General features: G+C 46.4%; 1 protein-coding gene across 8 annotated transcripts in view; it reads left to right on the top strand.

Annotated features, from left to right (window-relative positions):
• Positions 1-24,409, top strand: part of CELF6 (CUGBP Elav-like family member 6) — a 181,614-nt gene that overhangs the window by 7,947 nt on the left and 149,258 nt on the right. For 6 of the 8 annotated variants that reach the window (XR_014213415.1, XM_082198597.1, XM_082198599.1 and 3 more), the window contains exon 2: positions 2,641-2,723. Coding sequence is in view for 5 of the 8 variants with exons in the window: in XM_082198597.1 (XP_082054723.1) it covers positions 2,641-2,723 (83 nt within the window). In the remaining 3 variants the exon portion in view is untranslated. Of the gene's footprint in view, positions 1-2,640; positions 2,724-21,582; positions 21,693-24,409 lie in introns of those variants that run through there. The other 2 variants (XM_082198596.1, XM_082198603.1) reach the window with 1 other exon arrangement.

Here is a 24,409-nt window from a genome sequence, read left to right as displayed (position 1 = left end):
GCATCTGGAGGGCATTATTCCAGCCATCCTTGCTTTTGGAGGGGGAAAGGGCCATGGCTCAGTGGTAGATCACCTGCTTTGCATTCAGAAGGTCACAGGTTCAGTCCTAACATCTCAAGGCAGGAGACTGGGAGAGACTCTTTTCCTAGAACCCTGGAAAGTGACTGCCAATCAGTGTAGCAAAACTGAGCTAGATGGACCTGTATCAGTAGAATGCAGCTTCCTGTATTCCTATTCCTATTCCTATAGGTCCCATCACAGGGATGGGGAAGTAGTGGCCCTCCAGATGTTGTTGGATTCCAACTCCCATCAGCCCCAGCAAGCATGACCAATGTCAGGGGCTGGCCGGATGAAGACGAGTGGTGGGGGCACCCCAGGGAGGACACAGAAGACAGCAACTTAGATCCTGGATGGTGGTTGTGGGAGCAGTCTGGGGAATGGAAGAGCTGTGAGGTGTTCAAAGCAGGGGGGGTTAGAGGCACAGGGTTAGAGGCTGGGAGTCACAGCGTGAGTGCAAACTCAGACAGAGAGGAGTCAGAGGTTGTCCCGGCTACCCAGCAGCAGGGCAGTCCCAGTCCTCCTGGCTCTCCTTCCCCTCGGACACCCCGCTTGAGGAGAGTTAGGCCCAGAGAAGGAGCTCACCCCCTTGACACAGCCTTCATCTGCTTGGGAGGGATCCATAGTGAGAGGCTAGGGTGGCGAGGGGTGGTTTTGGTCAGTTTCAGCAATGTCTGAGCTCGCTTAAGTTGAACCAGAAGACTCTACTGTGTTTTTGTTGTTGTTTAGTCATGTCCGACTCTTCATGATCCCATGGACCAGAGCACGCCAGGCACTTCTGTCTTCACTGTGTTTTTACTTTGTGTTAATTAAAAGCTTATTGCGTCCTGGGCCTCCTGTGCTTGACCTGGGCACACTTGGCAGCTCCTTGACAGCCAATAGCCAGGGATGATGGGAACTGTAGTTTAACAGAATCAGATTGGCCACCCTTGCATTGCCGGGTTGTCTTATTACAGCTAGATAATGCATGTGAATGGCTTTGAACTCTTGAAAGTGTTATACAAATGTAAGGTGGTAGTAATAATAATGATAACTATTATTAGCAAAGATGTGAGGAAATGTCGCTCTCAATAGTTACACAGGAATGCACACACATCTTTGAGAGCATGAGGGACAGTATGTACTTTCTTGCAGGGGGTTGGGCCAAATGGCCAGTGTGGTACCTTCCAACTCTTTAATTCTATGCCTAAATGTGACTGAAACCATCACTGAGAGAATTTTTATTTAATCAATGGATCTCTGCCCCCAACATTCCATCAATTGGTCTTCAGAGGAGTTTATGGACAAGTGTTCATGGCTTGAGCATTAAGTCAGGACAAAGATCAAAAGGAAGCCACAAGCACCAAGGACACAACAAGTGACAACAAGCTTGACAGCCAGCTATTAGCAATAATCAAGCAATTCCATATTGTATCCCATTGAAAGCTCAGGAAAACGGGACAGATTTCATGTACAGCTTAAAGAAAATAGCAGAGTAGGTGCTGCCAAATGCATTTGGGGAGGGTCTGCCATATTCAAGGTCTCACCACAGAAAAGGCCCTGCCCTCTGTTGGCCACCCACTATTTCTAGGGGTGAAGGCAAACGACATAGCACCCTGACTGATGATCTCAGCAAATGGGCATGTTCACATGTGAGAAGGTGGTCTTCAGAATCCATACGTGCTTGTGTGTTCCAGTTTAAGGAGCAAAAGGGATGTGCAGGTGACAAATGCTTCAGCTTCCTGCCAGCAGCTTGCCACCCAAGATGATATTTAGCAAAAACAGAAGAAGCTGCCTTATACTGAGTTAGACCATTGGTCCATCTCATTTACCATTGTCTACCTTGACTGGCAGTGGCTTTCTAGCATTTCAGATAGAAGACCTTCCCCTGGCTTAAGTAAAGATGCTGGGGATTGAGCCAGGGACCTTCTGTGTGTAAGGCAGAAGCCCTGCCACTGAGGTACACTGAGCTATGTGTGTTATCATCAGTCAAATACACATAATTCCAGCCAGGCAAAAAGCGCTTGATGAAAGCGTGGAACCATCTGCTGAGGTATGTGGCCTGGGGAGAGTCTAAAGGGCCAGGTAAAGAGGTATGGGTGGAAGCATCTGGCCCCAGTCACTGGAGGTCCTCCACCCTTGCTGTAGACCCTCACATAATATGCTCCTCCAACCACAGCAACAAAAGAAAGCTCCCCTATAGCTGCTGGCATGGCAGGATGAAGATCTGATGTGCTAATCTGGAGGGCTTTTGCACTAATCCCAGTGTGTTTGCCTCTGCCTGCCGATTCCAATTAACCAGGCCCTGCTAATCCATACGAATTGCCTTAAATCAAATCCCCGCTGGGCTGCGGACTGACCTGCTGTTGGATTCCGCTCATCTCTTTGAGGCTAGGCACAGCTTCCCCGGAAAGGGAGTATCCAGCTGCTTTGCAGACCAAGGGACATCGCAGGCGGTGTTCCAGTTGTGCTTGTATAAGCTTTGCCTTTCTCTCTCCACTGCAAATGAAGGTGTGGACTGGGCAAAGCCGTCCCTTGCTGAGCGTGACTGTACTCGCACATGACTTTATGCAATAACACTTTCCCCTCCCTTCTTCTCTCCAGGCTGTGCCTTTCTTACATACTGTGCCCGGGATTCAGCCCTCAAAGCCCAGAGTGCCCTGCATGAGCAGAAGACATTGCCTGGGGTAAGTGATGGTGTTCTTCTCTGGTGCAGGCACGACTCACCTCCTTTAGCTCAGAGTCCTGGGCTAGAATTCAGCAAGTGTTGCTCAGTGTCCATTTGTGACATTGCAACCGAGGACAATCCATACTTACCTTTCCTCTATGCTTCCCAGGAATGGTCTGCACTTTAAAGCTCTTTATCCAAGCAGGGGCGAAGGAAGGCGTCGTGACATCCAGGGCGGGCATCGCTAAATAGAGCGCATGTGAGGCATCGCTACGTACAACGCATGCGCTGTACGTAGCGACGCTGCACATGCGCTGTATAGCGGTTTGCCGCCGCCACCGCTCCAGCGCCATACGGACGGTGCCGGGATCCCTCCGTTGCTGCTACAGCCACGAGAATAGGATCCTCCACATGCGGTGGTGGTGGCGCGATGGCTGCTCGTGCCGCCGCGAGCCCCTGCGGGGTGACTTCTTGTCACTCCCGCAGACATGGAACCTGGGGTGCAATGCCCCCATGCCCACCGTTGCGACGCCACTGTATCCAAGCACCCCACCCCTTTTTGCTTTTGCTCTGGAGCTTTCCCAGCAGAAACTCACTCTTTAAATTTGAATGGCAATCCACAGGAAGCCCATTCTGCTGTTTGTTCTGATTCAGCTTTGAAGAGTGGGTTTTCATGGGGAAGCTCCTGAATGGGCGGGTGGGGAAGGGTGCTTGGACATGAAGCATTAAAATGTGGGCCAATTCCTGGAAAGAGTGGGGCAGAAAGTAAGTGTCATTAAGCCCCGAGGGAGTCCTGTAGCTTTCAATATGGAGGGTGCCATCCTAAGTATGTTTTGGGCTGGATGGATCAGTCCTCTGTGTCAGTTCCACACATGCTCAGCCACGTCTATTAAACTGCACCCAAACCAACTGTGTTTAAATGTTTGTACGCACTTTTTGTAAGATGCATTTTGCATGCATTCCCTCCAAATGCATGCATTTTATTCAATGCCTTTCTATGCATTTCCCCCTAAAATATGCATTTCCCCTATAACATACTCACATTTTTGGAACCAAAACAGCATTCTGAAATTCAGAGTAGTGCCCAGTGCCACTGTTACCTGCATTCCGATCTGCATATAAATCTAAGAGCTGCAAATAAGGTCAATTTGCTTAAAATGCGGACTCAATGAAACTCTCCTCCATCGCTCACAAGGAGTACACCCTCTTGAGTGTAATAGGACTTACTTCTGAGTAGCATTTAGGATTTTGCTGTAAGAGCTTTAAGGGGCATAAGCTTCCATGAATTGAAGCCACAAAATTCTGCTTTTTGAAGCCACAAAAGCTTATGCCCCCATAAATGTTTGTCCGTAAGAGGCCTTTAGGTTGTCTACATTCCGTTGACAAAATGTTTTGTACCAGCAGTACATTGTGTTGCTGGTAACTTTGCTGTGCAAATCTGTTGTGCAATGAGTTGCCACTAGCACCACTGCTGTGTTGGGTTTCTCTGCGGGGCATCATTAAAGCTCACTTGTCTGTGAGCATCAGAGCTCCTGCCCTGGTCAGAAGAGAACATTGGGCACAGCCATTTCTTTGTCTTTATTCTATGGGAGTGTTGCATATTTTGAGAAATGGATAAGGAATAATTTTAAGGAAAAAGATTTCCATTTGGATGGTTTTTCAGGAAACAACATCAAACTTCCATCTTTGAGGTTTTCATAATCTCCCTGTGAACAGATTCTTCCTTATTGAAAACAAACTGATCAGTTTAATTGTTTAATCAGGTGTCAGCAGGCCTTATAGAATTAGCAGGCTTGCTTAGTAGGGTTTTGATGCTCCATGTCCTCTCTGAGTTGTTTGGATAATGTGCTGTTCTCTCTTAGAGTTTTGGAGTGGCAGTAAGCAGATGAGCATCAGTTCCCAAACGTCTTCCTGAAATGTACTGTTGGTAGGGATCTGTTTAATGTAGATGGGCGACCTTCTCCCTAAAGGCACATTTCCACATGTCTGCCTTCGGAGATCAAAATATGCATTCCATGCTCATCGAATCTCCTACCACACACAGTGCCTGCTTGCTGCTGCTTCTTTGCCACGCAGTTAGGGGTGTAAGAAGGCTTCAATTTCTGTCCACTCCGTATTCATCACATATAGTGCTGTTTCCGTTCCACTGCAGTTTGGCTTTTGACAAAAACGACATTCTTAAACTCGCTGTGGCATAATTTTATGTAGCGGATTATATAATTAATGGTGTCATCGTCACATTATTCCACAGCATTCATTTCAATGCAACGGAAATGCAGTGCAAATGTCTGTGTGTGTATAAGGGGCAGGTAATTGGTTCCGTATCATTTAGAAAAAGACGAAGAAGAGTTTGGACTTGATATCCCGCCTTTCACTCCCCTTAAGGAGTCTCAAAGCGGCTAACAATCTCCTTTCCCTTCCTCCCCCACAACAAACACTCTGTGAGGTGAGTGAGGCTGAGAAATACTTCAGAGAAGTGTGACTAGCCCAAGGTCACCCAGCAGCTGCATGTGGAGGAGCGGGGAAGCGAACCCGGTTCACCAGATTATGAGTCCACCACTCTTAACCACTACACCACATTTTAGAGACCGAAAACAGCAGCAGCAATTGTGGATCAAACTGTTCTGGACTTGTGACAAATGAGTGAACATTGGCAATTTTTGCTCTCATTTCTGCCAGAATTCTCTAGCATCCTTCACTACAGATGTTGTGGGTTCTTAGTTCCTAGTTCCAAGTGGCAACAACATCATTGCCAAAGGCTTTGCCTGTACTAGTACTGTAGTGTTGTTGCTTGTAGAGACACCACATCCTTATGCACGCCTGACGCTGAGGGAACGGAGGCTGTAATCCTGTGTTGACGTGTCCTTTGAACCAGAGTAAAGCTGCAGTGCTGCACCTGGAAATAAGGTATTAGTGACGGGGGAAGAATTCAATTCGGGATGCATTTAAAGTTGCATCTGTAAAATCCACACTTTCTGAAACAATGCATGAGCTGAAATACAGCTATCCTTTGAAATTCTTGTTCAGTTTTGTGATTCAGTTCTCCAACCCAAAAAATGTCACTAAAATGCATCTATTAGGGGAAAGTGTGAATATTTATTAGGAGACATTCACAATAAAACGCTGACTGATTTCTGTGGAGGACTTTTAAACATTTTTTTCATCTTTTGCAAATTGCTGCACAATGTAGAGATCTGAATTTAATATTAGAAAAAAAGCCAAGAAATGGAGAGAACCAAAACTGTGACAGGTTATTCCATCCCTAGTAGAGGTGCATCACCTAGTATTGTTGCTCTCATGAATATGTAACTGGTTATAGTGCCTCCCATGGCTTTGAGATACATCAAGAATCTAGTATTAGGTTACATACACACCACACCTTCAAAGCACATTTAAAGCACACACACACACACACACACACACACACACAAAGAATCACAGGAAGGGAAGCTTACCCCTCATGGAACTACAGTTCCCCCAACCTTAACAAACTACATTTCCCAGATTTTTTTGGGCTGTGTGTGTGCTTTGAATGCAGGTATATGGCAGGTTACAGACTCCGCTAACCCAGAAATAGTACCTCGGGTTAAGAACTTTGCTTCAGGATGAGATCAGCAATTGGACAGTGGTGGTGCAGGAGGCCCCATTAGCTAAAGTGGTGCTTCAGGTTAAGAACAGTTTCAGGTTAAGAACGGACCTCCGGAACGAATTAAGTACGTAACCAGAGGTACCACTGTACCTTAAAAGAGTATATTGATAGCCATCTAGCAATTTTGGTCTATTTAACTTGAAAGGACGTTGAAAAGTGTGAGGCCAGATGAATCCAAGACCACAGGGCCAGGTTGGCTGCAGTAAGTGATTTAGAGACAGGACGATCCATTCAGAACAAGGAGATGGGGTTCCCACCCTTCTAGTAGATTGGTAGTAGAGGGTAAAGTCAGATGAACCCAAAATGGCAAGGGCAGATTGGCTGGAGTCAGCGATCAAGAGACACAGTGACCTGATGGCAAAGAAGACTCCTGCACCTTTAACAGTTTAGCAGAAGAAAGGATTTTAGCAAGTGTGGCAAGTGTGGTGCAATGATAATAGAGTTGGAAGGGCCATGTAGTTCAAATCCCTTTGCAATGCATGATGGGAGTTGTAGTCCAGCAACACCTGGAGTGACACAAATTAGCTGCCCACCCCTTATCTGATTATTACTGCCACCCAAATGCTCCAAGCCTGTGTCCTGCGAAATAGCTTTGGCCACAAAGGGTAGGTTTGGACGTTCAAAGCAAGCACAGAGAAAGCACGGAATTTGACAAAGAATCTACATTCCTGGGAATCTCGGCTTTCTTTTTTAAAGGAAACCACTGAAATTGTGGAGCTTTTTCCCCCCAACAAAAATGCCAAAAAAACCACCACGATTTTCCAATTGACTTGTCTAAGATCCAGACAAAGTGCCACCTTTCGGAAGTTTTCACCAGATGTCAATTTCACCTTTGAAACCCCCGTAATGTCCAAGAAAATCTGGCTGTACGGCAAGCCCTGTTTACATACCCAGGAAACACACAATGCTTCTACGTTTTTTTTTTTAAGCATCAGGAAAATAGGATGAAGATTATATATATATATATAGGATTACAGGGAAGGAGGTCCTTTTCTCTCTTATAATATTAGAATTTTGGCCCCTATTATGCAGCTGATGATTCACTGCACACAAAGGAGGTTACTTCTTCACACAGTAAGTTAAACGATGAGATTTGTTCCTTCAAGATGTGTCAGCGGCTATAAATTTGGGCGGGTTAAAAGAGGATTAAAGATATTCATGGAGGAGAAGACTACCAGTGGCTCTTAGCCACAGTGTCTATGATCTGCCTCCACTATTTGAGGCAGTATGCCTCTGAATACTAGTTGCTGGAAATCACAGCTGGGTAGAAAACTGTTTTGCTCATGTCTTATCTTCATCTGGCTGGCCACTGGGAGAACAGAAAGCTGGAATAGATGGGACTTTGACCTGGGCTGTTCTTATGTTCTCTTCCACACGACAAGCAGAAGCAAAACAATATGCAAATTGGCTTCATTTGCATAATTTACTCAGATAGCATAATCCAGTTTTTCTTTTTCTTTTAAATCAGCTTTCTTTGGGGTGTTGCTTGGATTATGTTGGTGCATAATTCTGATTTGATCTTTTTCTTTTGGGGAGGGTACATACCACTGACAGTGTCACCTGCTTATATGTTTCTGTAGCTGTATATCGACGACACCCTTCAGGTTTTAGAATCTGCCAGTGAGGTATCATGCCCTAGGTTCCACCCCCTAGATCCAATTGCTCTCTCTCTCCAGTTGACCAAGCAAATGCTGGCAATGGGGAATGCAACTTATGTAGCCAGAATGACACATGGGGAGGAGAAGAAGAGTTTGGATTTGATATCCCGCTTTATCACTACCCGAAGGAGTCTCAAAGCCGCTAACAATCTCCTTTCCCTTCCTCCCCCACAACAAACACTCTGTGAGGTGAGTGTGGCTGAGAGACTTCAGAGAAGTGTGACTGGCCCAAGGTCACCCAGCAGCTGCATGTGGAGGAGCAGGGAATCGAACCCGGTTCACCAGATTACAAGTCCACCGCTCTTAACCACTATACCACACATGCTCTTCTCTCCCACAACAACTCGCCTCCCCCCATCCATTTCTTTTCTGAAGTCAGAGTTGTATACCTCTTCAGGGGCTCCCTGCATGGTTTGTTTCTGTTTAATTTTAGTATGAGAAGGAAGTTCTCGGCTAGAATATTGTTTGGATAGCTGACTTAAGTCCCCTGGCATCCATACCTGCTGTTCTCCTCCCAGGCCTTCTGTCATCTCTCTACCCCACCAACATGCTATCCCCACCATCAAAATTGTGCTATAAAATTCAGCGGTGGTAAAACAAAATCAGGTCTGGGAATGTAATTATTTTTTTAAAAAAATGCACACACACCATATTTTGTTTTGCGATAAAAATATAACAGCCAAAAGGAAGAAACTGCAAGTAACATAAGGACCAAACAAGATCAATAATGAGGGGGGAAAGAGGAACGTCCATCATCGCCCACAGATTATGAGCCTCGTGTATATCATGCGGACAGTTAGAGTAAAACAGCCTGAGGAGCAGAACGCTGGCCATTGAGAGAGTTTGGATGTTAGTTATGTAACTGAATCGAAGTCAGACAAAATGCAAGCATTTGCATGCAGCTGGAATATGGTTAGGAGACATACCCTCCAACTACCCCCAAAATACAGGAATCATAATCAAAACCCTGAGCCATCACACCTTCTCACTTTTTCACGCAGTCCCAAATTCCAGAGGGACCTTCCTTTCAGTACAGCATTTCAACGTGTTACAGGACGTTCAGATCCATTCATCCCTCTAACACATTTCTTAGATCTGTGCCTCCTGCTCCCTTCCCCGCCCCTCTCAATATGGCGCCACTTCCTGTTTTTACGAAAACAAGTTCTGGATCACTTGGATGCCCACAGCATGTTTTTCGCTGTTTCCTTGCTCCTCAGTTGGTTGGTCTCCCATAAAGAAAGTGGTGGGTGGGGGAGCGAGGGGAACAGGGCCCATCTGCGAGGCAGCAAGGGGTGCTGAGGGGTTGTGGGTGCAGAAAAGCAACCATTATGATCACTTGGCTCCGTCTTGCTTCGTTCAGTTGCTGGGTCTGCTTCCCTCCCCACCCTCAGCGGAGGAGGTGTGGAGAGGGGGGACATTGATGTAGAACAGGCATCCCCCAAAACTCTCCAAATGTTTTGGGACTACAACTCCCATCATCCCTAGCCAACAGGACCAGTGGTCAGGGATGATGGGAGTTGTAGTCCCAAAACATCTGGAGGGCCGAGGTTGGGAATGCCTGATGTAGAATATGTCCTTATTTTCATCTGAGGAAGGTTGGAGGGTGTGAGAAGCTTGAAGGCTTTCTATGTAGGAGAGAAGCAGAAACTATCACACAGAGCTGGGGAAGCCTTTCGGGCCTGCATTCCTTCCTGAACCATCTTCCAGGGGTCATATGCCAGTGGTGGGTGGGGCCAGATGCAAAAGTGGGTGGAGCAATGAATGCAGTGTTTCGTTTTCGTTTTTACCTTTGTACAGCAGCTTGGTTTCTACACGGCATTAGAAATTAGCCAGGAGTGCATTGCTCCTGGTTTGGGTCCAGTTGCAACTATGTGGAGATTTCTGGGCATCGGGTTGGCGACCACAGTTTAAAAACCTTTGCCCATAGTTATTCCATAGTTATTGCCATTTCCATTTCCACTGTGTGTGTTTCTCCTTCTTGCATACTGGGACAAGTGAATTGTTGTAAGAGGCATGTTACAGTCAAGCAATGTAGTTGAGATCACAGAATTATAGAATCGTAGCATTGGAAGGGACCCTCAGGGTCGTCTAGTCCAACCCCCTGGCAAATAGACATTCCGCTGTGGTGGCCGTAACCTAGATTTAGCACCTAGCTTATATATCTGAGTTTCTAACATACCTCTCTGTCCTTTGTCTGGGCAAGAGGCATTTCTGAGTTCTGGGACATATTCCAGCTCAGCAGAAATACTCCAGCAGGGTGCAAAGCAGGGCTGGTGAATATTCTAAGCTTAAGAAAGTCTTTTCTGGCCACCATGGTATCAGCACAGGCATTCTCCTATGCCTCCTCATCCAGAAGGACCCCCCTTTTGTTCTTTCTTAGAGCCCAGAGGTGGCAAAGAAACTTGCCAGGGCTACCACAATTGTGGTGCAAAGCAAGAGGATAGCACGGCTGCTGCAAGGAGGACCACGTCAGGGGTGGTGGTGGGGAGTCCAAATGCTGGTGGGCATGGCAGCTGGGGATGGTGGCGCTGGCAGCAGAGACATTGGCAAGGGGTGCCCATTGGCTAGACTATGCCAAGGGCACGGTACTGTGGAGTCAGGGACTGCAAAATGAAGATGCCAGATCAATAAGCAAACCAACTATTGTGAGCCTTTCCATTTCCACCCAGGGAGTAAAAAAAGGCTTGAGTTAGCAGAAATAGTAACATGCCCAGATTGATTGAAGGAAGCTTGGGCCATGGATGCCCTGCATCTTTACGCCAGTTTAACTGTTAATGCTCTCCTCCAAGTAAACGCTTGGGAAATGTCGCTGCATTAAGGGGTAGGGATCATTAACATATACCATTTTCTGCACTTTTGCAGAACTATGATTCCCAAGGTTGCTAAGGGAAATCCATGCAATTAAATCAATTTAGAACTAATTTGTGCTTGTAGCATAGCTCGGATCTCCCAGCTTTCTCATTGGATGCGTAGTACATTATTATTAGTTGTATTTCTAGTCTCATAATTATCATTATTAATGTACGTGCTTAAAGCCTTAAATGTCCCCAGATACCCGAAGAACTGCCTCCTTCCCAAGAGACTCTCCTGGGTGTCCGTCTTGGTTGTTCCAGCACCCTCAGAAGCTCAAGGCGTGGAGGCCCGGGGGGGGGGGCATTCTCTGCGACAGTCCCTAAGTGTCAGGGCTCCTTCCCCACAGAGGTACATCTGGCATTTTCACAATACACCTTTCAGCAAATATTCTTTACTTTGGCTTTTGATGCTTGAGAGAGATATTTTTAGCACCCACTTTATTTCTGTGGCGCTTAAGTACTTTGAAACTGTTTTTAATATTATGTTTTAGTTGCTGTAATCTCCCCTGCAACCTTGGGGCAAAGGGCGTGTAATAAATCGGCACCACCATCATAGCAACATTGGGTGCCTAGTTGCTGAACAGTGATAACAGATTTCTTCCATCCGTTGCCTCTTAAGAGGACACCAGGCATAGGAAGCAGCCTTATAATGAGTCAGGCCATTGATTTGCCTTAGTTTGGTATTGTTGAACTGACTGGCAGCAGCTCTCCTGGGTGTCAAAATCATTGAGTTGGAAGGGACCATGAAGGTCATCTAATCCAACCCGCTGCAATGTGGGAATCTTTTGCCTCATGTGGGGCTCGAACACATGACCCTCAGATTAACAGTGTTGGTACTGACCTTTAAAGCCCTAAACGGCCTCGGTCCTGTATACCTGAAGGAGCGTCTCCACCCCCATCATTCAGCCCAGACACTGAGATCCAGCACCGAGGGCCTTCTGGCGGTTCCCTCACTGTGAGAAGTGAGGTTACAGGAAACCAGACAGAGGGCCTTCTCGGTAGTGGCGCCTTCCCTGTGGAACACCCTCCCTTCAGATGTGAAGGAAATAAGCAGCTATCCTATCTTTAAAAGACATCTGAAGGCAGCCCTGTTTAGGGAAGTTTTTAATATTTAATGCTGTACTGTTTTTAACATTTGATTGGGAGCCGCCCAGAGTGGCTGGGGAGACTCAGCCAGATGGGCGGGGTATAAATAATAATAATAATAATAATAATAATAATAATAATAATAAATTATTATTATTATTATTATTATTATTATTATTATTATTATTATTATTATTATTATTACAGTCTCATGCTTTACTGTTAGGGAACTGACATCAGAGCAACAGGAGAAGGAGAGGCTCTCTGATTCTGCAGGGGAAGGTACTAGCACTAGGGGGAGACGCAGCTTGATAGAGGGGGAAGGAAATCAGCGTAACACCAAGGAGAGCAAATGGCAGAGGAGGTGGAAGGGCTCCGGGATTCTTCCTTGGAAGTCAATGAGGAGAGCACTGGTCCTCCACTACCCACGCCCTCCCTGCGCTGAAGACATCCGCGCAATGAGAGGCGGAGACGATTGGGTGTCAAACAGCTTTTATGCTGGCAAAGGTTTAAGAAACGCCCACAGACAGAGGCAGCCACGCTGAGATGGGCTGTGCAGTCAAAACGGTTTAAACTATGCAACCAAGCTTCCAAAAGGGAAGGTTTACGCACGAGTAACTCCCAACCACTACATTTACCAACGGAGCTACCTCGGTTCCTAGTCCTTAGCCCTTTCTGGAGATGCTGGGGGTTATTAAATGTTTATACTGCCCTTCATCTGAAGATCGTGAGGCAGTTTACAACATAAAAACAAAAAATGCATAACATCACCATCATCATCAAGCAATACTCCCACCCCCAACAGCCCCAGGCTTGAACATGGGACCTTCTGCAGGCAAAGCAGATCCTCTGTGTCGGGGCACAAATTCCCCACCCCTGCTCTACACTTAGAGCACCTCTCCGGGGTTTCAGAAACCTGTCTTTCGCAGTCTTACCAGGAGATGCCCCGGGATCAAGCCTTGGGGACAGTCTTTATGTCAAAGCTGTGTTCTGTCATTAAGCTGCTTCCCCTAAGCTATCTATGAATTGCTTTTCCTTTCACTTTCATCCCCACCCTTCCCCCGAAGAAGGGGTACACGCTCACCCCCTTCCCATTTGCCCTGCAGAACAACCTTGCATGAGTAGGTTTATTTGTTTATCAAAGTATTTCTATACTGCCAAATGACAAAACCCATCAAGGCAGTTTACACCATTAAATCAAGTTAAGGTGAAAGGTGGTGATTTGCAGGGATCACCCAGCAGGGATCTGGTCACATTGCACTCATGTACTCATGTTGGTGCTTTGCTGCCAGTCGCTTCCAGTACAGAATGGTAGTTGGGGAACTTGTAACACTGGTACAGATGCAAGATGTTAACTAGTTATCCATTGGTAAGACTGACCATTGCATTAAGTTCTCAGGAAGAAAGAGAACTTGCAGCAGGGCCCCCCAGCCCCTTCATTCAGCCTTCAAGGAAGTTCACGACTGCTGCTAGCCTACAAAAAATTATATTAGCCAACCCTCCCAGTTTTATTAGTCACATGTGCCACATAAAGGCAAGCGGTGTTAGGGAAGAATCAAACTTTGCTCTACTAATTCCATTGACTTTAGAATTCCAGTTCTAATTCTGCCTTGCTTCCCTGACATCACATAGCCAATGACAGCTAAAGGAACTCTGATGTGTCTACCTGCAAAGCTCCAGGGTAACATCAGAGGCCAGCTATTTCCAACCATATGGTCTGTAGGCCCTGGATGTACTACTGAAATATATCCCAAACAGAGACGGAGATGTGTATTTTATGGATTCAAAAAGCCTGTTTCTATTACTCATGTGATACAGTTACTTTTTTAATGGGTTTCATGCTGGCTTTATTGCATTTATTTTTGTAAGCGGCTCAGATCTCTGGCAGGTAGAATGAAGCAAAATTTCAGAATGCCATGCTAATAGTTCAGTCCTACAGCTATGAACTCAGAAGTAAGCACCACTGAACTGAATGGGACTCACTCCCACGCAGAGCTGGAAGGGCCTGTCCATTTTTGTTCTCTGTTTCTCTCATTTTTCCATTCTTAAGTTCAGTTTTTCGCATTTCTGTATTAATTTGAAATCTTTGGGTTTTTGTTTTTTGTTTTTTTTTAAAAAAAACTCATAAAAATTAACCAGCATTAACCAGCATTTTTGTTTTTTATTTTTAGTAATATATTAATTGTTATACACAATTTCCCGTAATAGATGCGTTTCTGTAATTTTTTAGAAGCATCGATTGGAGAACTGCGCTGCAGAATTTGAATAAGTGTAACTTTCAAATTGTGGCTGGTTCTCATATTGGTTCAGATAGTGCAAATTTAATAGATGTGCCTTTAAGTGAGTTGAGCTCCCCCCCCCAACCCATCTCTACTCCCATGTAAGCATAGGATTGCACTGTGAGAGAATTTTTGACAGGTACGGGCACCTGGGCTACTGGCTATATGTGAAACTGGGGCTTCAGTGTGATTACCTGGCAATTATTCAGCTATTTATTAAATTCCTAACTTCCCAGGTGGCAAACAACAAAACCAGGCAAGTTTTAAGAAGCAGTGGAAAGGTTTTTAAACATCTGAAAGCATTTCTCAGACCCTCGCAGCTAATACGTTGCCAGTAACAGTATCTTTCAGCCATCAAACGCCTGGGTGAACAGGAATGTTTTGACATTCCTGCTGAATGTTAATCGTGTGGGAGATGGATGCACCTCAACCGAGAGGGCCTTCCACAAACAGGGAACCACTACCGAGAAGTCCTGTCTTGAGTCTGCACCCAGTGGCAGCAGCATCGTAAGGACCAAGATGGTTATTCAAATCAAACCTCTTCTCCCTTTTACATAGCTCCTCAGTGTGGCCAAAAACCAAACAAACCAGAAATGACAGGTTCAAAAGTATAGAATTTTGGTCTGTATGACAGTTTTTGGAAGGTGAGCCCCCCCCGTGAAGGTGGAGCAAAGCCTCAAACTCCAGGAAAGGGCTGGCTTCTATTTGGAGCTAAACTCTCCTCAGGGTGCCTATCAGTAAGTTCCCTCCTGCCCCACTGCACACAGTTTGACTGGATCTCAGAAGCCACCTGCCCTCTACAGTTCCCACAATGCCCTGGAGCAGCACTTTCTTTGGTGCCCCAAGGCATTCTGGGATATTGGCCAGCAGACTTCCAGCCCTACTACTGCTTAGAATGGCAAGGGGAACAGGCAAGCGGGAGGGACAGGAACACAGCAAGCTGCTTTATACAGGGTCAGAATACTGGTCCTTCTAGCTCCCTATTGTCTACACCAGGCATAGGCAAACTCTGCCCTCCAGATGTTTTGAGACTACAGTTCCCATCATCCCTAACCACTGGTCCTGTTAGCTAGGGATGATGGGAGTTGTAGTCCCAAAACAGCTGGAGGGCCAAGTTTGCCTATGCCTGGTCTACACTGACCAGCAGTAGCTCTCCCGGGTTTCAGGCAGGAATGTCTTCCATCCCTTCCTGGATATGCCAGCGGGGATTGAATCTGGGACCTCCTGCTTGCAGGGCAGACATTGCTCAGTGGTAAAGCTATGGTCAAAGTGGGTGTCAAGGCCTGGGGCCCCAAAGGGGGCATCTGTACTGGTGGGTCAAGTTTGGGTCCCCAGGATAATATGGAAGGGCGAGGGAACCACTGTGGTGTGCAAATAATAGTATTCAGTGGGAATACATTTCACTCCTTTCGTACCCAAACTGGTAAATCATTCTGTGCCGCTCAAATGATGTCATCCATTTAGCTCGGTTTATTGTTCAGATATCCTTTTAATCTGGCTGTTTTATATGATGGTGCTTTGCCGTCAAGGAGGTTTCCAGGCACACACGGATTCCCAGAAGATGTCCCACAATGCACCAGAGAGAAAAACCTGGCAGTGACTCCTATACATTTATATGGGGGACTGTCAACTTCTATGTGATTAAGGATCTACTTATTTAACCACGGTAGTGGTTCTCGACACTGATAGGCCCATATTAACACCTCTGCCTGGTAGCAATTTCCTTCAAAATATCAGCCTGAGGTCATAGCCAGCTCTGGAACTTAACTACCGTAAGTGGGGATGATGGAGTTTGAACCTGTGGTCATAAACCTCGGTATGCAGATATGAAAACAAACTTGGCAATAAATAAAACAAGAAGAGATATATTTCATAGATCTTTATGGTGTTGGGGATAAAGGTAAAGGGACCCCTGATGTTTAAGTCCAGTTGCAAACGACTCTGGGGTTGCGGCACTCATCTCGCTTTACAGGCCAAGGGAGCTGGCGTTCGTCCGCCACAGTTTTTCTGGGTCATGTGGCCAGCATGACCAAGCCGCTTCCAACGAAACCAGAGCAGCGCACAGAAATGCCGTTTACCTTCCTGTCACAACTGTACTTATTTATCTACTTGCACTGGCATGCTTTCAAACTGCTAGGTTGGCAGGAGCTGGGACTGAACAATGGGAGCTCACCCAGTTGCGGGGCCTCGAACCGCTGACCTTCTGATCGGCAAGCCACATGCATCCCTATGGTATTGGGGATGGAAGAGGTTAAATCAGAATGGCCTGTAGATCTCTAGGTACTTTGCAATAGGTCAGGAAAGTTTTTTGTTGTTGTGCCCAGGGTGAAGAATGTCATGCCCACACAACCCTCCATGCTACGTTCTGCAGTGTTGCCAAGCTATGTGACTTGTGCAAGATTGCAGCAGGCAGGGCTGGCATCAAGGACTGGAACACCTGGGCATCTGCTGAGAGCCCCACACGCCAGCACTGATCCAGTTCTGAATTTGACCTCTTGCCATGCACACCTTTTGGATCCTTTCCCTTAATTATTTATGGTGCTGATAGCATTTGCAGAATCTGTCGTGCTTATCGTGCTTGGTTAGGACAGCCTCTGAAGTGAAGCCGTCCTCTGCTGATTTTTATCTAGAACAAATGGCATCAAATTGGAAACCGGGAAGAGAAACACAGCCTTAAAGCTAATGGATGGAAATTCGTTTTGTAATGGGTACCCAAGCAACCTGCAGGACTTTGAAAAAAGTTCAAAGACATTGACTGCTGGGTTTGTTTCTTTTTTTGCTCTATCCCAGTGCAGCATAAACTCAACAGATACTGAGCTCCTGAGCTCAGTTTTATGCCCCATTCAATTTCATGCCAACCAGTAGAGACAGTTCCATTAGGGTAAATGGGACACTGGTCCACCAACCTTAACCTGCACTCAGCCAGTCCTCCCACCTGCTTGCTGTCTTACAATCAATCAGGGAGCAGCTCCACTTTCCATAGACTCTAGCTCTGTCATTGTCTCTGGCTCCACCTACTGTTGGCCTCCCAATTTTCTGCCCTACCACGGCCAGTGAACACTCACCACCACTGCTGCTGAGTGTGAGTGCCCACTTCAGCCCAGCAATTTGTCTAGGTGCTAGTAGTGGTAGTGCTGTGTCATACTATGGTGTCTGTGGCCCTCCCATTGTCTCTGACCATTGGTCATGCTGGCTGGGATTGATGGGAGTTGAAGGCCAGCAATCTTCTGGAGAGTCACATGTTCCCCACCCCTGCTGGATGACATTTCTTGCCCCAGCCCCATGTTCAAATTGGCTCTGAGCATTGGCAGTTTTTAGGTCACTTTTTGTATCGAGAATAATTACTGTGTCACTCATGACTGCAAACTCAAGGAGCAAATGCCATGTCTCAAATGCAAGCAGCAACGGGATCAGCCTCAGAGGAGCTCAAGAGCCCTTCTACTCCTCTTGGTTCGTTGCTCCCACCAGGCACCTTAGGGTGCCCCTGCCCCTGGTTGGAGCTTGCTGGAGGAAGCTTACACCCTGCCTTAAAAGAGGTTACATGGAAAGCGATTGACCTGCTGTTCTAATTGCCTGACATTCTGTTTAGTAAACCCTAATTACTGGAGCGAGGAGTTAAATGGGAGGCTGTTAAACGAGGATTGACAGCTGTGGCCGTGGATCTAATTACAGGCATTCCTGATGCAGGGAGTGAGCCTGTGCTGCTTCTGTTGCCGTGGAAACACACAGGCTGAGGGAAGGAAACCATCAGCACCAGGCAGCCAGGCATGCGCCATGCCACACAGACTCATGTGACTCTCTGGTTTCTTGCTAATGCGAGCCTAAGGCCCAGAGTATGATGTCCAGTGAGTAACACAAACCCCGAGTAAGGGTGAATAAAATGCTACCATGGTGTAGGATGACTCAGAAGGCATTGTTTGCCCATGTCCACACATTGCACTCAGCACACTAGATGTGCATAAATGCACAATGCTATGATGTTTTGGCCTCCTCGTGAGGAGCTGAGACAGGTCGCTGGAGCCTTGGATTGTCACCCACTGCTGGACATTCCTCTTATAACACTTGTGTGGGCAGACGAGATAATTGTTTTTTCCCTTCATCTTCAAGAACATCTCAGGTGACCTTTGCACAATTACAGCTTGGTGCAAGCAATACATTTAAAGCACATTTAAAACACACACCGCCCCTTGAGAATCTTGGAAACTGTAGATTACCCATCACAGAGATACAATTCCCAGCACCCCTAAACTACAGTTCCAAAGATTATTTGGGGGGAGTCATAGAATCATAGAAATGTGGGGTTGGAAGGGACCCCAGGGTCATCTTGTTGAGCCCCCTGCAATGCAGGAATCTCAACATGTGCTTGTGTGCTTTAAATGTATAGTGTGTTTGCAGTCTTACATCTCTTGGGTCATGGCCTGCAACCTCCCTTGTGTGGGGTGAGTCCACAGGAGGCAAGACAATTGGGAGTCCAACAAGCTCTGATGTTCCACCTAGATATTCTTCAACTGAAGGTCTTGCCGGTACTTCCCCCCACCGCAGCTCCAAGGGCAGGAAAAGGTCTCCTCAAGAGCAAGGGGGGCTGGCTGGAAAGAAAGTCTTCTCCTCTCTCCAGTTCTTAACCTGACCTTTGCATTTGTCCTGTCATGCTCCCTATTCATCTGAAAATCATGATATGCAAACTGTAAATCGTTGTTGGAAGAACTAAATAAGAGAGTTAGGGTGTTTGGGGCTGGAGGGGGCATTTACTCAGCAACACAAAGGGAAGATGCAGGCAGAGGGAACGGCAACCAGGAAGTGATTCAGCACAATAGGAGAGCAAAGGAGCAGGAGTGAAAGACTGAAGCATGTCCAGCAGGCTTGAATATTATAATAATAATATAATCAGCAGCCTGCTGAACTTCCATCACAATGGTTGATGTTATTCCCAGTGGACTCTTATTGAATGAGTGTATTACAGAGGGTGAAAGCTATGCAAATATAGGAAAACAGAACCATAGAATTGTAGAGCTGGAAGGGAAGCCAAGGGTCATCTAGTCCAACCCCTATATCTCCCTAAATATCTCTTTAAAGGAGGGTGCAAAAAAGGCAGCATCTACAATAGTAAGTACCACACAACCCTGTGTATATTGATCAACACATTTCTCTCTCTCGCCTTCTCCAGATTTTTCCACAGAGCCCTCCTTTAAAAAGGTTAATGGCAGCTTCTGCCATTTGTTCTTTGGTAGGACTTAAAATTCTCAAAGCGCTTAATGCACGGGGTTTGTTAATCTTCACACCAGCCCTGTGTTGTGGATCCCTCTTGCTCCCGTTTTACTGGTAGAAAACTGAGCCAGTGCCTTGCCCTAGGCCAGAGCCTGTGCCTGTGGCGGCAGCTAATTCTCTACCGCTGGACTGTGGAGAAATGGCCCCAAATGAATAATAAATTATAGAAGTGCAGCAGCCTGTTGCATCACCCCCACATCTTAAAGAAGAGGGCAGGTGCATGTATTAAGAAACATCAGTTTGGAGAGAGAGAGGTGAGTTTTGCAAAGGTACTTTGGGGTGCAGAGCCTCAGCAGAAATCCAGTGTGGGGTAGCAGTTCTCCTATCTAGTAGGAGCACCTTCCGTTTGATTCCATATATGCTCTACTCGTATATTCCAAATAAAGGGAAAACACCGTAACTCTGGAGGATGTGCTGTAGCTCAATGACAGAACATCTGTTTTGCATGGAGAAGGGCTTGGGTTCAATCCCTTACATTCCCAGGTAGCGCAAGGATAGACCTCTGCTTGGAACCCCAAGAGAGCTGCAGCCAGAGGTGTACTGTCAGTTAAGTTTATTTGCTAAGAACCGGTGGCCACACAAGTCAGTTGTGTCGCGCAGTATAAGGCAGCTTTCTATGTTCCTTTATTATTCCATCTTTTAAAGGAAAGTGAACTCACAGAAGCAGTGCCTGTGGAACTTCTCATTCCAGGCCACATGCAGCACCTGTGTGAGGTGGGGCTTTGCTTCCTTAGAGAGAAATAGCGAGCCTCTTCTGGACATCCTTGTTATTGTGCCTTCATGGTGACTTGTGTCCATGATGGTATAGGTGCGCTTGAATGCGATCCTGCTTTCATTGTGCCTGCAAAAGTTATAGAGCAGACATACAGTTTCATGCCCAACTGGGGCATGCTCCATGCTTCCTGCTGAAGTCCTGTAACTTCTTTTTTTTGGCCACAGATGTTCCAGTTTATTTTTTGTCCTGCTTTTCTTGCGCTATAGAGCAAGGGTGCCTCTCCAGATGGCAACAATGCAATAACATGGAGAAGCATCACAGAACAACTAATAAACCAGAATGATTTATGGGCAGTCCAATATAAACCCACCACCAATGCAATATTATTGCCTCTTGGAATTCTGGAATTCTGGAGTAGGAATGACATGTCAATGGCATGTTGTAGAATACACTTTCAAAAAAGAGGCCTAGAGAGCTGATGCCATTGAGCCAAAATGGAACCAGTGATCAGACTCCAGAAATTACAATTTAGTATGAGAATTTAAGTATGAAATCACGAGTTAAGTATGGAAATGAGCATTCAGGCCTCAGTGACTAGATGCTTTGCAGTTTCACAAGGGGTCCAGGAGAAGGCATGTGGCAATATTTTTGGAGTAGCTTCTTGGACTGGCTTTATGGCTTTTCCTAGACATTTCTTCCTTATGGTTTACATTTTAGGCTTCTGCAATTGATTTTGGGTGTTTGCTTCATCAACCAGATCTTTCTTTTTTATGGGGGGTGGGATAGTGATGGAATAAATGGGAACATTTCCACAAATAAAACCAGCATAAACCAAGTGGAAAAGAAGAACGCTTTATATTTTAAAAAAGAAATGTGCCTTCTATGGTGTAAACATAAATGTTTTCCAAAATTATCTAATGATTTTTAAAAAATGTGTTTTCAATAGAAGGGTAGGAATGCTTCACCCAAGTGCTAAGAATAGTATTCCCGTTCCTTAATGATAACTAGAAATAGTAAACAGCAGCAAGAGAATGTTATGTGTTGGAGAAGATCTGAAATTGTTGGAAGGTCTTCTGTTCCTCAGCCGCACCACAAGTTATCTTCACAACAACCCTATGAGGTAGGTTAGGCTGAGAGAAAGAAACTGGGCCAAGAACTACATTCTGAGTGAGGATTTGAAACCAGGGCTTCTCCTTGGTTTGTGGCCGATGCTATGATCCTGTAATTGCCTCCTGAGCTCAGCTGGAAAAAGCTGAATTCTGCCATGTTGGCATTCTGTTTCCCTGCTGGTGGGCGTGTTTTTCCCCAGGACCTGACGAACCCGACACGGTGGTGGTTCAGCTACATTGTTGCACATTCCCTTTAAGTGTGGGCGTGTGATGTGAGCATGTGCAAAGCCGAGGTTTCGATGAGGATGGCAGAGCAGCTTGGCATCCAGTCTAAATGCTTGCCAGTCTGAGGCTGACAAAGATGCAGGAGCAAAGGTAGGGATGAGAGATGACTGACTGTATGCGTGAAACTTGGATCTGCTTTGCCAAAGCTGAGGTGCAGTTCCAATAAGGAACTGTTCCAATAAGGTTTTCTGCCCTCGGTGGTTGAGGAGTGAAGTTTGTGCCTTGGAAATCTCTGGTCTTCTTCCTCCAGTGAGGCATTTCATTAACTCTCCTGATGTTTTGGTTGCACTGAAACTGACTCTGGCAAAGAGACGCAGATCTGTGATTAGCTTGCCCTCCGCTCTGGCATTTCCCCTTCATATGATCCCTTTCAGAAGACTTTAATGAGGTGGGGGAGATGGCAGAAGAAAAAAGGGGGCAGTTGCACTTGTGAGCGTGCTCTTCTTTGCGCACAGGACTGTAATTTGTGCTTTTGCTTCTTGGTTTTCCCTGCTGAGTCTCACAGGGAGCTGTTCTTCAGCACTCTTGCCTGATCCATTCATTCCCCACCAGCAGCTCCAAGAATTACAATCCGCTCAAGTGGTTGCAAGGTGGGGAGGGAAGCCTCCTGCTGGTTTCAATAGAAATTTGGATGGGAGCCCAGTTCTGCGTGTGTGTGTGCATGCACACACGTGTGCGTGGGAGGGATTAGGCATAGCTGGGAAGGAGGTGGGGCGGGGGAAACAGCCAACCTCCCTCTGCCGAGGAACAGAGCTGCAGTTAGCTTGAAGAGCAGAGAGCTGAGCTGGATGGGATGGTTTAAATGGAACTCCCTGTAGGCAGACCCAAGTCTGCCAGGCTGCTTTCTGATGTGATTTGCCTGACAGTCCTCCACAAGGCCATTTGGCTGGGTGAAGAAGTAGCATATCTCTTGCTCTGAATGTCTCAGCCGACTGGACCTAAGCAATTTCCTGCCCTCTGATCTATGGCATGGGTGAGCAACCTTCCAATGGTCACAGGTCAGTGGTGGGTGGGACCAGAGACCAAAATGGGCGGATCAACAAATGGAAATGTTAGTTTTCTACACCAGGCTGTTTCCATGGACACTCATGTCTGTCTGCCTAACCAGGCAAGCAAAAGGCATCATCGGAGTTACGGACACATTCTAACCAGGCCAAAACACTCAGGGAGGGTGCAGACAGGGTTGAAGAGGGGTATAGTATGAGGAGAGTCCAGAGGGCCAGATAATAAAGCCTGGAGGGTTGCATATGGCCCCTGGTGTTGAGGCTCCCCACCATTGATCTACATAGTGTGTGGCGTGGATTTTATTTTCTGGTGCCAGCTACATTTTTTAATGAGGAGGAAGTGACAGTACAGCCACTTGCTTTGGTTGTACAACTGAGAAGGCCAGCCAGCTCCACGCCAGCTTTTACAGCCATGGTTGGGACCCTGGGACCCTCCAGATGGCGTTGGACTACAAACACCCATCACCCTTGACCACTGGCCATGCTGGTTGGGGATGATGGGAGTGGGAGGCCTTCAACTCTTGGAGGGCCACAGGTTGCAATTCCTGCTCTACTGAAAGGCTGCTCTACCCTGGCAGTAGAAAGAAAAAGGTTGCTTGCTTTCTCCAATATCTAATGTTTTGTAAGTTGTAGGCATCTTGAAATCACGATTGGGCATGAGGAAGGATGGGGCAAACTCTGTTGGCTGTTTCATGCAATCTATCTATTTTTGAGCCCCTTCTCTGATTCCCACCCTATTATAATTCTCTGGGTTCACTAATGTTGGTCTTCCCAACTCAACTGCTGGGGTGAGCAGGTGTGTGTGTGTGTGTGTGTGTGTGTGTGCGTGTGTGTGTGTGTAGGGGGTCTCTTTGCAAGAGGCTCATTGGCCTTGGAGGCAAAAAGCTGACGGCTTTTACACATACTAGATGCAGCACACTGACAGATGGTAGCTTTATGGAATGAAAGAACTGTCCATAAATTACCAGCGAAACATCTCTCTGTTGTCGCCCCCCCCCCCGCTCCAGGTTAAGGCTCCAAGCAGAGAGCATATGCAGCTGTGCTTGGTTCCATGCTGGGAATTGTTCCCCTTTGCTGCTGCTTTCCAGATTCCTCTGGTGCAGGGACCCAAAGGATAATAGACAACCACCTTTTGTGTGTGTGTTATAACTCAAGGACAGAGTGCATGCCCTGCTTGCAGAAGGAAGTCCTGGCTTCAATCTCCACCCAAAAATATTCCTGGGCAGTGGAGTTTCCTGGGCAATGACTGATTCCTAGGAAGTGCCACAGCTCAGTGAATGCAGAAGGTCCTGGGTTCAGTTCTTGGCATCTCCAGGTAGGACTGGTAATGTCTCTTTTCTGAAACCTTGGAGAGCCACTGCCAGTGCAGACAATACTGAGCTTGATGGTATAAGGCAGCTTCTTATCTTCTGAGAGGAACTGCTGCCAGCCAAAACAGCCAGCATTTGGCCAGCTAAGCCAATGGTTTGATTCAACATGTTCTCTATCTTGCTCCAAAGGGCAGGGCTAGAACCAATCGGTAGAGAAATGGCAGGGAGGCAGGAACCAGGCTAAATAATCTGAGAAACTTCCTAACTGTAAAAGTTACTCAATAATGGAGCAAAGTGCCTTGGATCTTTGCTGGAGATACTTAAATAGAATCTGGGCATCCATGTCTCATGGATGCTATATTTTCCCACTGGCTGTTTGAAAGGATCTGATGCATAGCCTCCTTCAACAGATCCCAGTTCATTGGTTTTGTATGCTGGGACCAGCCATATATCCAACACAAAGAAGGCTGCCCTGTAACTTGCTGTGGGATTT

The sequence above is a fragment of the Podarcis vaucheri genome (genome assembly GCF_965113315.1).
Source record: "Podarcis vaucheri genome assembly, chromosome: 14".
NCBI lineage: Eukaryota > Metazoa > Chordata > Lepidosauria > Squamata > Lacertidae > Podarcis > Podarcis vaucheri.
This window is presented reverse-complemented; position numbering and strand designations above follow the sequence as displayed.